General features: G+C 45.8%; 1 protein-coding gene across 1 annotated transcript; it reads left to right on the top strand.

Annotated features, from left to right (window-relative positions):
* Positions 1-3,924, top strand: GATAD2B (GATA zinc finger domain containing 2B). The gene is made up of 6 exons (XM_075192924.1): positions 1-27; positions 106-421; positions 502-704; positions 869-970; positions 1,052-1,166; positions 1,256-3,924. The coding sequence occupies exons 1-6, from the start codon at positions 1-3 to the stop codon at positions 1,387-1,389; spliced, it is 897 nt and encodes a 298-aa protein (XP_075049025.1). The 3' UTR covers positions 1,390-3,924.
* Positions 3,925-16,038: the final 12,114 nt, after the last annotated feature.

Genomic DNA, 16,038 nt, shown 5'->3' with positions numbered 1-16,038 from the left:
ATGACCCAGGCCCTCAGCTACCCACAGGTATAGACTGTACCCTCCTCTCGTTTGTTGTATCCTGGTGATGCCAGCCTCTAATGACCTGTCCTCTGTCTCCCACAGCAGTCCAGCTCGTCCGTCCCCTGCCAGCGCACCTCCTCCTCGGCCATGTACATGAACCTGGGCTCCCACATGCAAGCGAGTTCCGTTAACAGAGTGTCTTCTCCGCTGCCCAGCCCGAGTTCCATGGCCGATCCCGTCAGCTCCCAGGCAGCCGCCAAACTGGCCCTGCGGAAACAGCTGGAGAAGACCCTGCTGGAAATCCCCCCACCGAAGCCCCCTGCTCCGCTACTCCACTTCCTGCCCAGCGCGGCCAACAGCGAGTTCATCTACATGGTGGGGCTGGAGGAAGTGGTGCAGAGCGTTATAGACAGCCAGGGTGAGTGCCGGAGAACTGGAGATTCTGACTTCTATCGGCCAATGTCCTTTGTATGCTCACACCGCTCTCTCCCCCCCCAGGGAAGGGCTGCTCCTCGCTCTTACACATCGATCCCTTCACGTGCGCTCAGTGTCGCACAGACTTCACCCCTCACTGGAAGCAAGAGAAGAGCGGCAAGATCCTGTGCGAGCAGTGCATGACGTCCAATCAGAAGAAGGCGCTGAAGGCGGAGCACACAAACCGGCTAAAAAACGCGTTTGTCAAGGCCTTGCAGCAAGAGCAGGTGGGATATACTGCGTGTTAATGTCTCTTGTTCTATAACCATGCTGCCTCTACATGAATAAATGTGATAATGGTGAGAGAGCCTCCCCATGGCCTCCCTCGTTCGTGTCCCGCTGTGTCCAGACACACTTGCTCTTCCTCCCTTAAAGTGCGTCTGTCTTGCAGGAGATTGAGCAGCGGTTACAACACCAGGCTTCATTATCACCAGGCAACGTTTCCGTGGTCAGCAAGCAGGACAGCATAATGAGACATCACTCCCTGCGACAGGTAGGCTGCTCGAAGCGAAGGTGAAGCCTATACCGTGTGCCGGGTGAGACCGCTGACTTCCTCCGTGTGTTCTCCTTACAGGCCACACAGCCACAGAATACGTTGCAGAGAGGGCTCCCCACCGCCCGCTCCATGTTGTCCAACTTTGCCCAGGCACCACAGCTGCCCGTGACTGGGAGTTTGCTCGGCATGCCAGGTAAGGAGACATCTCTTAAGCGTCTTCTCTCCCACCCAACGCGCTTCATCTCTTGTTTTCACGCGTTTCATGATGTTTCTGGCTCCTAGGTGTCAACATCGCGTACCTGAACGCCGGGATGGGAGGTCACAAAGCCACCAGCCTGGCAGACCGGCAACGAGAGTACCTTCTGGATATGATCCCACCGCGTTCCATATCGCAGTCCATTAGTGGGCAGAAATAGCCCCGCCGTTTACTGGACATTACTGACGTTGGGGCCTGGTATCGGCCAGTCCCTGCCCCAACCCCCCTTCCCAAGAGCAGCTTATAAAGGTTCCGTGTTTGTGCTTTTACCCCCCCTCCTCCGATTTGGCTTTGGGTTTTTATTTCCATTTTTTTTTTTTTTTTTTTTTATACTTTTTTTTTTGTTTTTTTGCTGGTGCCACACCCGTAATATAACATTATTTGAATACTCCTCTTGAACATTATAAGGCAGGGGGTGACTGGGAACTGGCGGTGATCTGTGACCATCCCTAAAAGACTTTGAATTGAGCCGCGAGGAATATGCCCCCTTCACAACCACTAACGAGTGGTAGCGTCTTGCAAGTAACTTTCCCACCGGACACTGGGATGTGAATACGTCAAGGTGTGGGGGGGGGGGGGAGGGTTGGGGGATGGCCTTTAGTGACATTTTGGTCACCACCCTTCAGACGCTCTGCAGTGCAGAGTAATAGTTTCCGTTAAACGGAAGAGGATCCTTACTATTTCTCCTCCAAGCCTTCGCCGCCGCCGGAGAGCCGCTCCTGATACCACCGACGAGGGAAGTCGTGAACTTCAGCTCATGTTGTAGGAAGGCTGACCCCCCCCTGCCACCAGTATTTGCACTAACTGCGTGACCGTGACGCTGGCAAGATGCTGACTGCTAGACACGTCTTACGCAGGACCAATCACCCGGCGTTGTTGGATTATAACATGAGCCAGGAGTTGGCGACAGTGTTTTGGTTACCCCGGAGGAGGACCACAAGTGACCCCTGCCACAAGATGAGGCTTACTCAATTTCTTTACAAGCAGTGTTCTGGCTGAGCATCGAGGGGGTACCGAGATCCTCTCTAGTGTGGAGCCCCAGGACCCCCCCTCATCCATACCAGAGTGCCATCTTTCTCTCGTATTACTGTGCTTCGGGGGATACGCACAGTATAAAATTTGCCCCGTTCGTATTACCAAGGCAGGACCGAGTTTGTCCTTAAAGCACTTAACCCTTTAAAACCTTTCACCGCTGGACGACCTCTGCAAAGTGACTTTACTACAAGGCAAACATGGCGCACTGTGGGATTATCAGTGTTAACTTAGCAGCTACGCTTTACAGCCTCGACCATGGGGATATTTGTCTTCTCGTATGGGGAGGGGGACGGGGGACGCGCTATAGGTTACACCCTACCACTCACCCACGTCACCATCGCAGCTCCCTTCACCGTACGACAGTGGCAAAACATTGTAACACCCACAATGCCAACAGGAGACATTTAGATTTGACCTCATTTGTTACAGGTGTCTCCTGTGACTTGTTTTATAAAATACGGTGTTGGGTCAAAGTGCCGCTTGTATGTGTTGTAGGGTAAGGGGGGCTGTGGGATCTTGCTGTGCGTCCTGCGTCCTACTTTAGCTGCTGGGGTATGTAAAGGATTCCCCTACGTGTCTGGTGGGATCTCTTTCGATAGTCCATCTCCGGGGGGTGCACAGCAAGTCCGGTATGTGAGTGAGTGGTGTTCGCTCTAGATAATGTCACCTACTTTTAACTTTTGAAGCCCCCCCCCCCCCCCCCCATTCCTTGCTCCCTGTTCTTACTTCAACCCCCACCCCTCATCATGGGCAGCTAACTCCGATGGGTGGAGATGTTTGACAAGCGCTGAGGTTACTTCTAGAACTTGGAATTCACTTCCTCCCTACAAGTGGGAATACGCCGTGGAGGAGTCCGACAATTACCCCCCCCCCTCCCCAAAACCCCATCCTTTTATGCAATGATGTTATACTCCCCACACCCCCCTCCCCCCCCCCTCCTTTGTCCAGATTTTCAGTTCTTTATAAGAAAATGATACAGTGGGGAGGACGTTGTTTATTTGCTTTGGGTTTGATGCAACAACTCTCTTTACCTTCTCGGTGTATAAAAAAAAAAAAAAATGCTATTTCCGGACAGGTTTAAATGAGAATAAAATACAGAAAACGTTGTATATTATGTATAAAAAAAAACAAAACAAAACGATCAGATGAATACACCCAGAGCTTAATAGTGTGAGACGTTTGTCACTGTGTATTTGTGGTCGGTGTACTTGGGATGAGTGTGCAAAAGGCAGTGTGTGCAATCACTAACGGCTTGTTCAGGGATGATGGGAGTGATGACAGCTGCTTGTACCACTCCGGTGTCCACGGGAGGGGGGCAAGGGGGGGGGGGGGGACACGCTGCCTTCTGCACAGTGAAAATAATCCCTTTTTATTTTATTTGGTTTTTATTATTTTTTTTCAACTTCAACATTGTGTTTTTGGAATTTGGTTTCGGAGGCTGCAAGCCGTCTAATTCCTTCCAGCTCCCTCCCCCCTGACTTCTGCAGAAAGTTTAAAAAAAACAAAAAATATTAAAACGCTTTTTTTTTTTTTTTTTTTTTTTTAATTTTATTTTGGAGAAAGGATTTTAAAAACAAAAAAAAAAAAATCAAAACCCTTTGTAATATTTATCACTTGCAAGCTTCGTTTAATAAAGAAAGGAACGGTTTATAACTTTTTATTGGGCTGTGGAATTTTTTCAGGGAGGGGGAGGAATAGCGATGGGGAGGTCAACGCGCTTTGCGTGATGGAGCCAATTTAAGAGCGCTCCGCCCAAGACGTAAGATCTGGTGGAGGGAGGAGCGCACTGTGTTAGAGAACCATAGGGGCTGTTGGCAGGTCCACTTTGATATCTACCCAAATGCCTCCAACACGCCCAAGGCCCCTCCCCTAGTAGGTCGTTGTGCATATAGGTGATGTAACTGCCCAGTGTCCGTATAAATGATCAGAGTGTTAATGTCCAGTAGGTGAATTTCTGATAACCTACCTAGCCAACTTTAACCTGATCTTTAAGAGCAAGCCAATGTTTGACAGATTGTGAGTGACAGACTTGCAGACCTGCTTTCCACAAATGCACTCCATTGGTGGACTCAAACTCAGGGGTGGATCTAGTGATGTTACAGCAGCTTAACTGACTGCGGTCTCTGCTCTTTCACCTCCTTCATGGATGTGGCTTCAAGGCTCTGCAAATCATTTGGGAGGTTATAATGTTCTGTGTATGCACTGTGGTAGATATGTGGTTACCATTTACAATGTATTTTACATTAATTTCTGAAGATGTGATGTTTGGGCTCAGTGATCCTTCAATTGTGGAGTCAAAATCCCTTTTATATGTGATAAGATAATGGTTTATATTTATGTATTGGGGCTTTTTAATTAGTCACACATTTTCTAACAGTCCTGTGTACACTGTAATAGGGATCCATGATCGGTAGACCCCGGGCGATTTATCGATCTACTCGCAGCCTGGAAAGGTTCTCAGATCTCTTATGTGCTTGAACCGTAGAGACCACTGCACCCAGATATCACATTACTACCGCATGAAGCGCCGTCTTGTAATAGTTGCAGCTATAATTGTCCTCGTTCCCGTATCTTGAGAGAACTTGACCTTGTGTAACCTCGTTACCTAGCAGACTGCAAGCAGTTGTCCTCTAATTTATCCTGTAGGTTAGACATGAAGCCCAGTGTGCAGGATGTCATTCTTAAATGCCATAACTTGAATGATGGACTGTACACGGAGGTAATATGTTGGTGTTCCTTTCAGTTGAGGCTCCCTCGTAACTCTAGAGGGTAACTGAGGAAGCATACGCTGACTTGTCATTTGTATAGTTGGTGTCTGGTTTTATTAGGTGCTTGAGTTACATATATAACAGCCACTGACTCTCCTTTTATACAAAGTTGGATTGTGTTGGCTCTGACTCAAGTAATAATAATATCACATAGGATGCGCTATGTTTCTAAGGCGTTACCGCATGAATTTGAGCTATTTAGTACAAATCTCATCATGATTCATCCGTAGATATAATCCGCTACTAACTCGCCCCCTCCCCAGTTCTAATATGCTGTACGATAACTCCCAGAACCCTTTGCATGACCAAGACGGTGTTCATATAACTGAAGCACGCAGGAGTTTAAAAACAACTTTGATTTAGTCAAAACGAGAATATGACCTTTCTATGGCTCTATTTCCTAACACTAGAACCTAATCCTTCCCCCCCCCCCCCCCCAAGGTCCTGGTGAGTTTGATTCATCAATGCTCTAGGAGCTGGTAATTCTCACACACGATTTATAAGTACTTCAGAATGTATATATTAAATATAGTCAAGGTTTTAAAGATCCGATTATAAGAGCCAAACTTGCTGTACGGACAAAAATCATCATTTAACGAGCGTTATTCAGTGTTATATTGGTGTAAGCGGTACTCTGTATAATCTGTACTGCAGCTCCCCCTGGTGGCATGTCAGGAGTACTGCACTTTGTAAAGCTGTGCAAATCGATGATCGGCTTTTCATTTAAGTGCCTCCCTAGTTGCAAAGTGAGTAAACTGCACTTAGGACAGGATAAAGACAAAACATCTAAACAAGTGATCATGGCATTGTAGAAAGCAGCGGTCTTGTATCTCACAGGCGTAGTAATCAATGACTGACCGGTATCTAGTGCTGATTATTACGCCTGGCATTTTGGTCAGTCTGCTATAGAGGGGAAATAAATGCTGAAGGTAATGTTAGAGGTGCGGCAAAACAACCTGCAGCGTTTCAGCTGTAATCTACGAGTCGCAGCACACGTGCACTCTGATCCTGTACGAATAGTGATGTCACCTGGAATGCAGATAAAAGTAGAGATTATTTATTCCTAGACACTTACAGTTGGAATTACTGGGGACTGCTACAGCTGGTCTGTTACTGGGCAATATGGCAGCTGGCAAATCATTGGTACTTATGTCGTGATTCTATGCCACACGTTCCTTAGCGGAGATTCCCTGGTGCTCGTGGGTCATCGTAAGTAAAAATGTGATGTGCTCTTGATGTTTTAATAGCCTGTTTCTGTCCTTTGGTTGGCCTCCAATCTAGTGGGTGGACCAACATTGGTTTACAAAACAAAACATCTGAACAACCTTAATCTTGAGCGTTCCGTAGAGTACGTACAATGCCTGTCTATAGAACGTACAGCTCTGGTGACGGCGGATTCACCAAATGGATATAATTCCAGCCGTTTAAGTAGTGCTGTTTGTATGCCAGTTGCAGGAACACTTTGGCGTCACAATGAGACCGTCCTTCCCGTAGCTGAAAATCCTGATTGGTTGGAAAAAAAATGTCCTTATTTTGCTTGGTTGGTGGCCAGAAAACTGCATTGGATTAAAGGGTTAAATGCTCTGTAGCTGTCAGGCGGAGTTACATAAGACGTCGGCGGGGGGAGGGCTGCGTAGTGTAGATGGTCTTACAGTTCATTGTTGCACAGTATAATTGATGACCGTTTCTATTCTCTCCTGTTACAATCAGTCCTATTCAATTTGTTGTCTTCTCTCCTCACTGCTGGGTACTGTGTCTGAGTCCTTTAGTTGTTAAGAGATCTTTAGTACAGAATAGTAATTTATAACTCAAGAGTTATAAATAATCACTTGGATTTTTTTGGGGGGAAGACTGATCAAAATGTATTAAAAAAAAATATTGTCTGATATTTAGTAATTTTTCGTAAGGATATGATAACAGCAACAAGAAGGACAGAATTGGTTCCTCGACCCCCCGGGGGCCATAAAACAAGTCTTGCTGGTCAGCTGATTAGGGTGTGAAGAGTCAGAAACAATACGTAGAGGGCGTTCTCTTAAGTGATCAAGTTATTTATTTGAGATGTCATTTTGTGGTAGGTCTTCAGTCTTTAGAAGCCGAGCTGGTATCAGACGATCCTTCTGCTGTAAAGAAGTGCGACTACGTCTTGTCAAGAAATATTGTTCATTTGGAGTTGAGGGTCTGGTTTCTTCGGTTGACCATGGATTTTTAAACGTGAGAATGTGGGCAAGATCAGCCATTGATTGTGCCGATGAGGTAGACATGGCTATAAACAAGGTTTGGTATAGAGCCATTAACCAAATCCATCCCAGAAGTATTTTGTCTCAAGCTTTATTTTTACTCAGAATGCCTTTGATGTACGTAAGGATAGGCCTTGGATGAAAATCTTGATTCCTGTTAAGACCGGTGTCTCTCCTATTGGCAGATGGTCTATGGTGAGGTAGCTTTTAACCACCTGATGAAAAAGTTCCACTAATTCTGTTGGATTCCTGTTGATCTGATCAATCGTTCTCTGGTTCTGCCTGTTCCCCAGAATGTGGACAATCGTCTAGTCGGCTTGTACCCCCTTTTTAGAAAATGGAAAAGTAACAACTATGTGAAGGGTGAACACGTCCCGCACGCCCAAAATGTTCTTCTCAAGCCGGCCATACCTACCTCTTCCGAAACACCAAGAGTAAGATAAGGCAGAGGATCGTACAAGCCACGCCAATATGGACCCCTAGCACGATTCCTAAGACTGATTTCTCTCCTTTGTCACAGTAAAAATGGACCGAGACTCCCCGCCATTGAGAGGCTTAAGGGCCGGAACGCTAACAAATACCCTCTGCCCTGCCTACAAAAAGCTACAGACTTATTGCATATGCAGCTGTTAAACTCATTTGAACGAGATTTAATATTTGATTTTATCGACCCATCATCTGGACAGTTGAATCCAGCCTAAAACCACTCCGTAAGATAGACAAAATCGTCACGTCAGATAAAAATCGACCGTGAAGTGTCTAAGAAGATCAACATCTTATCTGAGATTAAAGACCTTATCGAAGATTTGTAAAACTGCTCATAGCAAAAAAAATGTATGAATCAAGAACATCCCCAAATCTATTGAATGTTGACCTATTCTCCTACCTTGAGGGCCTCAATCAATCCTGGTCAACTATGAAGAGCATCTTCTACTGCCTTGCAATGTGCTTATTGGCCAGGTAGAACCCCGGTACTACTTTCTATCTCAATGATCAGAGGCATTTGAACCAGGAGCGGGGACCCCGTACAAGGTAGAGACACAAAGCGCCAGGTACCATCCCCATCTCTGCTGCTGCTGAAGGCCATCAGTTTAATCTCGTACAGACAGGATGGTTCCTAGAAGACAGGAGCAAAGTTACTTTCCTAACCCGCTCTATGATGAGTAATTGGAGGGGTGTTGAGAGTGTTGGGTTGTTATAAAGGTAACAGAGGCTGGAGAAGAAGTGTTGAGAGAACTGAGAAGACATTGGACGTAGGAAACAAGACCATAGACCATCAACATTTAATCATTAAAAAAAGGGAATATACCATATGAACCATTGTGGAAATACAAACTTGGGAAGAAAAAATGGTTTGGCCACAAATTTTATTCTTTATTTGGTCACTACTACACTGGATTATGGAAATTGGATCTGTCTTGGTCTAACAAACTGACCAAATACAATACAATTCAGTATAAGGAGCCCATCCATAGCTGAACTCGGAAAGACTTTTGTAGACCGTTTGTCAAGAAGTCCATTTCACTATGTTCTCAATGGTCTTCAATAACATCCACTTACATATAGAAAGCATTGCGCCCTCTGAAGATGAACACTGTAGAAAGGGCTCCTCAAGAGATGGCTGTTGCTTCAGAAACCACCTCAGGCCAACATCATCTCTTGTAGAGTGAAAATCGGAGACGCAGGGACTGGTGTTGACCAGGATGCACTGAAGTCCAGGGCCATCTCACCAAGGTTGTGGTAGGTGAAGGAGGTGATGTACCCCCAGCAGGACACTTGTCCCCAGGGATCTTGCGATATTCCAACCTTTAGCCCGGCCTGGTAGCTCCAGTTGCTGTGGCTGCCCAAGTAATCTGCACTGTACTGTCATTTACCACTGTGACTGAGAAATCTGGGGTCCTAGGCCCTACAAGACACCTTCTATGAATGAGTCTCACAAGTTACCTGGTCTTTACCTTAATGCCCCCCAGCTTAGGCTGTATATTTTAGTGTTAGTCATCTAGACATTTAGGATGTGGCCTAGTTATTGTAATGCTAAGTGTTGGGCTGTGTTTGACATAAGGTTCTGTACTCTGGGTATAAATGCAGATGAAGAGCTTCAAGTACACTGATATAGGGGATAATATATTGTTTAAGGGAATAATCCTGTTGAATATTACATAGCTATGATTATAATATAGGGGATAATGAAGGACCTTTGCTACAGATCCCTATTATAGAACTTACCAGTCCCCAGTGCCGTGACAAAGACCGTTTTGCAGTCCCAGCTGGTCCCCATATACCTGAAGGAAGATGGAGTATTTGGCAGCTGCTTTCAGATTGCTCAGCGCGTGTTGAAGGTGATCTTACCCAGGGCCTCCTCCATCTCCTGGGTGTTGGGTTCTATAATTGTAAACCTATTTTGAGATCTACCCTGATTCTGTCTGTATAGCTGGTAAGAGAATAATAAGTACATTTTCAGAGGAGTATATAAGATATTTGATTTGACCAGTAGCCATGAAGATGACATTTGACGGATGGCACTGTTATGTAGGGGAAGCTGTTTGTACACTAAAATTCCAGGTGGATGCAGTGTGTACACTCACCCCATGCATTGTGGGCGTGGAGGTCGTATCCTGTGATTCCATCTCTGGCCTCTGCTGGAGGCATTTTCCATGTCACCTGGATGGATGATGGAGGTAGGACGGGGGGGCTCGAAGTATCCTGGGGCAAGGTCATAGCCAGGCGGGCACGGGCTTGGTACCAGAGCGAACATATGCACATCATAAATACATTTATCAGTAATATGTGGAGTAGTATTTATGAATGTGGATGGATTTGGAGTTGTTCCGTACCAGGTATTCCTAAAGAATGAACCTTACCTCCGGGTTTTTTTTTTGTTTTTTTAAATATATTTTTTACTAGGAAAAATAGTGGGTTGTGGGTCTGTTCATTAAAGTGAAGCTGGTACACATAAGCACAGAAAGTATGGTCTGAATCAATTCGTGAAAATGCAGCCTATCCAGTCACTAGGAGCCAGTGACATCACTGAGAGTGCAGCCTATCCAGTCACTAGGAGCCAGTGACATCACTGAGAGTGCAGCCTATCCAGTCACTAGGAGCCAGTGACATCACTGAGAGTGCAGCCTGTCCAGTCACTAGGAGCCAGTGACATCACTGAGAGTGCAGCCTATCCAGTCACTAGGAACCAGTGACATCACTGAGAGCACAGCCTATCCAGTCACTAGGAACCAGTGACATCACTGAGAGTGCAGCCTATTCAGTCACTAGGAGCCAGTGACATCACTGAGAGTGCAGCCTATCCAGTCACTAGGAACCAGTGACATCACTGAGAGTGCAGCCTATCCAGTCACTAGGAACCAGTGACATCACTGAGAGTGCAGCCTATCCAGTCACTAGGAGCCAGTGACATCACTGAGAGTGCAGCCTATCCAGTCAGTAGGAACCAGTGACATCACTGAGAGTGCAGCCTATCCAGTCAGTAGGAACCAGTGACATCACTGAGAGTGCAGCCTATCCAGTCACTAGGAGCCAGTAACATCACTGAGAGTGCAGCCTATCGAGTCAGTAGGAACCAGTGACATCACTGAGAGTGCAGCCTATCCAGTCACTAGGAGCCAGTCACATCACCGAGAGTGCAGCCGATCCAGTCACTAGGAACCAGTGACATCACTGAGAGTGCAGCCTATCCAGTCACTAGGAACCAGTGACATCACTGAGAGTGCAGCCGATCCAGTCACTAGGAACCAGTGACATCACTGAGAGTGCAGCCTATCCAGTCACTAGGAGCCAGTGACATCACCAAGAGTGCAGCCTATCCAGTCACTAGGAGCCAGTGACATCACTGAAGTAAAACATTTATGACAGATATGCTTTGGATGTACTGTGTAGAACATGTTCAACAGATATAAGAGGCTTGGTCTGTATGATAGGTGTGTAGCATATGAGAAGGGCTATCCTTTCTATGTACTATATGTGTACTATGCTATATATGTGAGTGCAGGCTGAACCCCTTCCTGAATGTGAATTTGCCTGGAGGATTGTGACAGGAAGGATCCTTAATACCCAGCCCCCCAGTCTTATGTTTAGGTGCAGCCAGGTTAGTGCCCTCTTTGTGTCAGACACTCCTCCGCAGGGTGGTTATGGCTGCTGTGGGATAGGCATCGAGGTTCAGATGTGACCGTAACAGAGTCACACGTTGGGGGGCACGGGGAGGGGGCAGTGATTGTCTGAGACGGGCGGCGGAGGGTGGGAGCAGGTCTGGGATATAGTACTAGGGCGAGGAGGCGGGCCAGGGGTGTGAGATCTCGTACAGAGAATTAGATGTATGAAAGGGGTAGTAGACGCAGGGCTTGGGGGATCAGAATGGGAGGCAGAGAATTAAGGGCTGTATGGAGTGAGGGGAGTAAATAAGAAATAAGAATTAGAGACCGCATCTCCGTGTTTGTGTTGCCTATAGATGAGGAATTGGGTGGGGGATCAGCTGCCGCTTTTCATTTCCCTATTTCGTTCACAAAGCAGGAATCTGAGCTCCTCCTGCAGAGTGGCCGTCCTGTGCATATGGTAGACAGACGTATGTATTAGCATTACCTCTTGGAATAAGTATTGTTACCGGAGCCAGTGACCTCAGCCAATGTCCAGTGTATCCTCCTCAACTGTTGCTGCTTGTTCTAAGGTATATTCACAAAATGTCAGGATCCCATCGCCCACAATGCTGTATGACCATAGATATCCCACACAATGTTTACTCTTGATATTTTGGTGCACCTTGGACTAGCACCATCCCCTGACCTGTGCGATGGACCATCGTTCCGGGCCGGTTGGCAGCCCAGACATAGACCCCCGAGTGCTTTACAGACACATCCGATATCGTGAGGTTTCCGCTCCCCAAGACTTGGATCCCTTCAACACCTATCGACCTCTCATCTGGAAGGAGATAGAAGGGTCTTTAGGTTGGGGGACTGGTGCATGAGACGTAACACATTACAAATCATTGCAGATCATTTCTATGTTATGTCTGCATAGACACCTATAAAAACAATCTAGGAAATAACACTGGTCACCGAGACACAAGAGGGAAACCAAATCTCACTGATTCCAAAAACTTCTTGAACAAGTCTCTTGCCAGGAGCTGTTTTTGGGTTGAAGGAATAATGGAAAATATGAATCAACTACAATGCTCTGAGATTGGGGGTCTGCGTTAGAATGTGACCACCGGTGTCCATTAACATTTCCACAGTTGCCCCCTCACTGTGGCAGCTGGAGATACCACCCACCCTTCAACAGTATAGGAATACAGGCCATGGTTTTCTATGTGTTGCGTTACAGTCACTCAATGTGGTTCTTAGATCCTTGGCTTTAAAGGGGGTTCAAATAACGAGATGAGATACGACCATTGTATGTTTATACTAATGTCCACTTTCATGGTTACTGGCTTTGGCTCTTCTGCCAAAGAAATCTGTTTCCATGTCTCCCCGGGATGGTGCACACCGGCTGCTAAGAACCTGGATCGCACCCGTCATCTGATACCTGTAGTGAGAGACCTTCTGAAACTAGGTCACTGATGGCTGGAAGTTTATCAGCTTCAATTCTGAAGAAGCCGGCAATGGCCTGAACGCACTGGCGAAGATTGTTCGTTCTTCTCTAAGAGAGCATGACTCAGCTCAGCTTCAGGAAGAGCTACACTGGTGGACGGAGTTGGGCCTCCATATCATTGGCCTTACCAAGGATAAACCACATATTAGACTGGGCTCAATGTTGGCTCCGTCAAGTACAATGTTCAGGTGGAGTTAAAATGCCACCCAACCTTACATTATGAGCAGGAGACGGGTGGGACCCTACTGTCTAGCATTACCCAGTGTACAGTCATAGCCAGAAGTTTTGAGAATCACAGAGAGTCAATATTTGCAGTGTTGACCCTTCTTTTTGAAGACCTCTGCAGTTCGCCCTGGCATGCTGTCAATCAACTTCTGGGCCATATACTGACTGATGACTGCCCATTCTTACCTAATCAATTGTCCACTTGCCTCTTGAGGATTGACCACAAGTTCTCAATGGAATTAAGGTCTGGGGAGTTTCCTGGCCATGGACCCAAAATTTCGATGTTTTAATCCCCGAGCCACTTAGTTATCACTTTTGCCTTATGGCAAGGTGCTCCATTTTGCTGGAAAAGACATTGTTCATCCCCAAACTGTTCTTGGATGGTTGGGAGAAGTTATTCTTGGAGGATATTTTGGTACCATTCTTTATTCATGGTTGTGTTCTTAGGCAAAATTGTGACACTTATGAAATGCTTGTAATTTTACTTCAGTATCCCATAGAAAAAGGTCTCAAAACACTGAAGCAGCAAACTTTGTGAAAACCAATACTTGCATCATTCTCAAAACTTTTGGCCATGACTGTAATAACAGTCGGAGGCTAGTACATTATATTCCTCTTGTCTTTCAGTGCCCACATGAAGCCAGTGATAAGGACATCCTCCTGCTCTGCTGGACCTGTACCAGAGCATTAATATTGGATAAGATAACACCCGGTGTTGTACCCTCAGTTTATGTCATCTTATGTGAGATATGTGATGTGCCTCACATCTCTGCCTAGGTCTACTGTGCCCACTCAGTAACGGGGAATAACTAAATCCCAGATTAATATACAGATGGAGAAGATAAGCCAGTCGGTGCTGGTGGCCACCTACATGCAAGCTGGACCTCGGCCTTACGGGCGGCTCCTGAGTCGTACCTGTTATGCGCAGCGTAACTTTCCAGTACTCAACGTGTTTCGCTGCCTCTTCTGGAAATTTCGGATCCAAAGAGAACAATTTCGGAGCTGCAGGAGATGGTGGCCCAGCGAGAGGGGCCCCGCATTCTTGTACCAGGTGATGTTTATTGCCTAGTCACCCTCTTGGCCTCAGAGGTTGATCCCCTATTGCTATGGTGTATGCTAGCTTTATCAGGAAACGGAGGTCTCCAAACAGCCTAACCTGCAGGTGATATAAGGATGAGCAGGGGGATCCGGGGGTACCCCAAAGTAACATCTTACATTACAGCCATAACATCCAGGTACTGCAGTGTTACAGCTTAGAACGTTGCCGACAGTAGTCTGACTTCCAGATTATGAGGATGCTACAGATTATTGCTCCATCCCACATGGTTTCGCAGGACCTTGTACCATTTATCACACAGGTGTATCCTACTTTGCTCTTCACAATTATAAAGACCTGCATATCGTTGCTCACCATAACACATCCTTGCAGAACATTACGGGTTATGGAGAGATTGAAGATGATTTGCCATGGCTTCCTAGATGACCTTCACTAGGGCTTGGTGAGAGGCATGTTCCATGATAAATTTAAGCCGTTGCTGTTCATATTTTGGCCACTAGAGGGTGCCGTTCCATCGCAGTCTGATTTATGCATTACTATAATATGCAGGATCCTCAATTCTCATATATAAATATAGAGAGAAGGGGATTCCTGAGTAGAATGACATTTATGGACATTACAGAGCATTTCTAGAATATAAAATGAACATAGGTGTATTCTCGCAATATCTATCTAGTTCTGTCCAATTAGTAGAAATAGCATACACCCGTCTTCTACACTCTATCCTCTAGTGCAGGCCTGTGGCTCTACAGGTGCTGTGAAACTACAAGTCCCAGCAACTCTTGCCAGCTATCTGCTGGGGCTTCTAGTTTCTAGAAAGCCGCAGGTTGTCCAGCCCCGATCTAGTGTCTCAGTCACAGGTAAATAACTTACCTGTCACCATCTTACTCCAGGGCTGGACCCCATCGCCGTGCCCAGGTGCGCTGCCCCTCGCTATCTCCAGCCCATCCAAACCTTATATAACATTTCTTGCATATCCTCATTAAATAGTAGACCTTGGTAGTTGTATTGTCCTTCCATGGAGTTAAAACAAAGTAACAAAGAGGCTTTTTACACGCATCTTAACTATTTCTTCTTAAATTTTGAAATGATGAACTGCTAATAGACATATAGCCGACAAAAGTCCATCAGCAGGTTGGACTTGGCCAAGAAAGCGCCACATTTATCTCTTATTTTATATTATTTATTTGCTCTGGAAAATAACATTTCTGCATTTGTTTTATGAGAATGTGATAGTTCTTCACAGGATAATATGGACATTAGCCACATCTGAGATTATCCATACCATAAACATTGCATTGTCTCTTCTATAACTAGACTGCACCACTTCACCCCAAACTAAGAGACCGGTCAGGGCGCTGCACAGAAATATACACACATTAGAAACACTGGGACCTGGCACACAAGAGCTTGCAATCGATCAGATAAATCGACGCCAGAACATGATAAAAAAAATAAAATTGTGGACACAAGTTCAGTTTCTTTTAAAAGTCTTTAATGGATACCCTGTAGCAGTAAAAAATAGGTTCTAAAAAAAAAGTACATAAAAAAAATGTATATAAAAAGACATTACTATAAAAACAAAGTAACACGCTGCTTCACACAAAGTCGCAGGACACAAAGTTGTGTCATTGTACAGTCAGGGGAGGGGGCAAAGCAGCTTCTAGGTCTTGCATTAAAGTGATATTGGAATGTATTCTGAAATTGGAAATATTTTTCAGTTTGAGTGTAGTTACTTCTCTCGTACTGCAGGTGTCGCTGTTGCAATTGCCGTCTATGGAGTTATGGGTCCGTCCCTTTTGGACACTATTGCAAAGCTGATTCCGAAACCAAAATTTTAATCAAGACCACAACAGGGGATCTGAAATCCTCCCTGTGGCTGAAATGAGAAG

The sequence above is a fragment of the Mixophyes fleayi genome, chromosome 12 (assembly GCF_038048845.1).
Source record: "Mixophyes fleayi isolate aMixFle1 chromosome 12, aMixFle1.hap1, whole genome shotgun sequence".
Classification (NCBI taxonomy): Eukaryota; Metazoa; Chordata; class Amphibia; order Anura; family Limnodynastidae; genus Mixophyes; species Mixophyes fleayi.
This window is presented reverse-complemented; position numbering and strand designations above follow the sequence as displayed.

Coding starts and splice junctions, on each gene's coding strand:
- GATAD2B (XM_075192924.1), top strand. CDS start 1: ATGACCCAGGCCCTCAGCTACCCACAG. Junction 422..501: donor GAGCGTTATAGACAGCCAGG/GTGAGTGCCGGA, acceptor CTCCCCCCCCAG/GGAAGGGCTGCTCCTCGCTC. Junction 1,167..1,255: donor GAGTTTGCTCGGCATGCCAG/GTAAGGAGACAT, acceptor TCTGGCTCCTAG/GTGTCAACATCGCGTACCTG.